The sequence below is a fragment of the Buceros rhinoceros genome, unplaced genomic scaffold, assembly GCF_000710305.1.
Source record: "Buceros rhinoceros silvestris isolate BGI_N320 unplaced genomic scaffold, ASM71030v1 scaffold23102, whole genome shotgun sequence".
Lineage (NCBI taxonomy): Eukaryota > Metazoa > Chordata > Aves > Bucerotiformes > Bucerotidae > Buceros > Buceros rhinoceros.
Genome location: NW_010401445.1, coordinates 16,057 through 16,466, shown reverse-complemented (window position 1 = coordinate 16,466; position 410 = coordinate 16,057). Strand labels below are relative to the sequence as shown.

Below are 410 nucleotides of genomic sequence, written 5' to 3'. Positions count from 1 at the left end.
CAGCGGGCGGCGGCGGCGCGCTGCGCCCCCCCCCTGCCACGCCGTGGCTGTCCAGCAAAGGAGGAGGGGGCTTTACTCCTTCCTGCCCCTTTCTGGAGCGTTTTCTCGAGGAGGCTGGCACCGATGTGAGGGAGAGGAGCACAGATATATCACCACGCTGACCCACAGGAGTGCAGGTCTAGCACCACCCAGCACCAGGTCCCTGTCAGCCTCTGGGCCTTCTTAAAAACCAGTGAGGAGGGAAAGGGGCAGGCCCAGATAACAGGATGGACAAGACTGACAGACAGCTGCCTCTCCCCCCAGTCCCCTCCAGACATGAGTAAAACCAGCTTGTCCTTTTTTATTACATTAAGGAAATGTAAAAACTCAAACTCTCAGTAGAGGAAGTTAAAAAGCAATTGCAATTAGTT

The 410-nt window shown here is 55.6% G+C and overlaps 1 protein-coding gene across 1 annotated transcript in view; it reads left to right on the top strand.

Annotated features, from left to right (window-relative positions):
* FANCM (Fanconi anemia, complementation group M) overlaps positions 1 to 410 on the top strand; it is a gene marked incomplete at its 5' end in the record, with an annotated part of 39,473 nt that overhangs the window by 38,668 nt on the left and 395 nt on the right. The window contains one exon of the mRNA XM_010132263.1: positions 4 to 125. Within this exon, the coding sequence (XP_010130565.1) occupies positions 4 to 125 (122 nt within the window). The remainder of the gene's footprint in view (positions 1 to 3; positions 126 to 410) is intronic.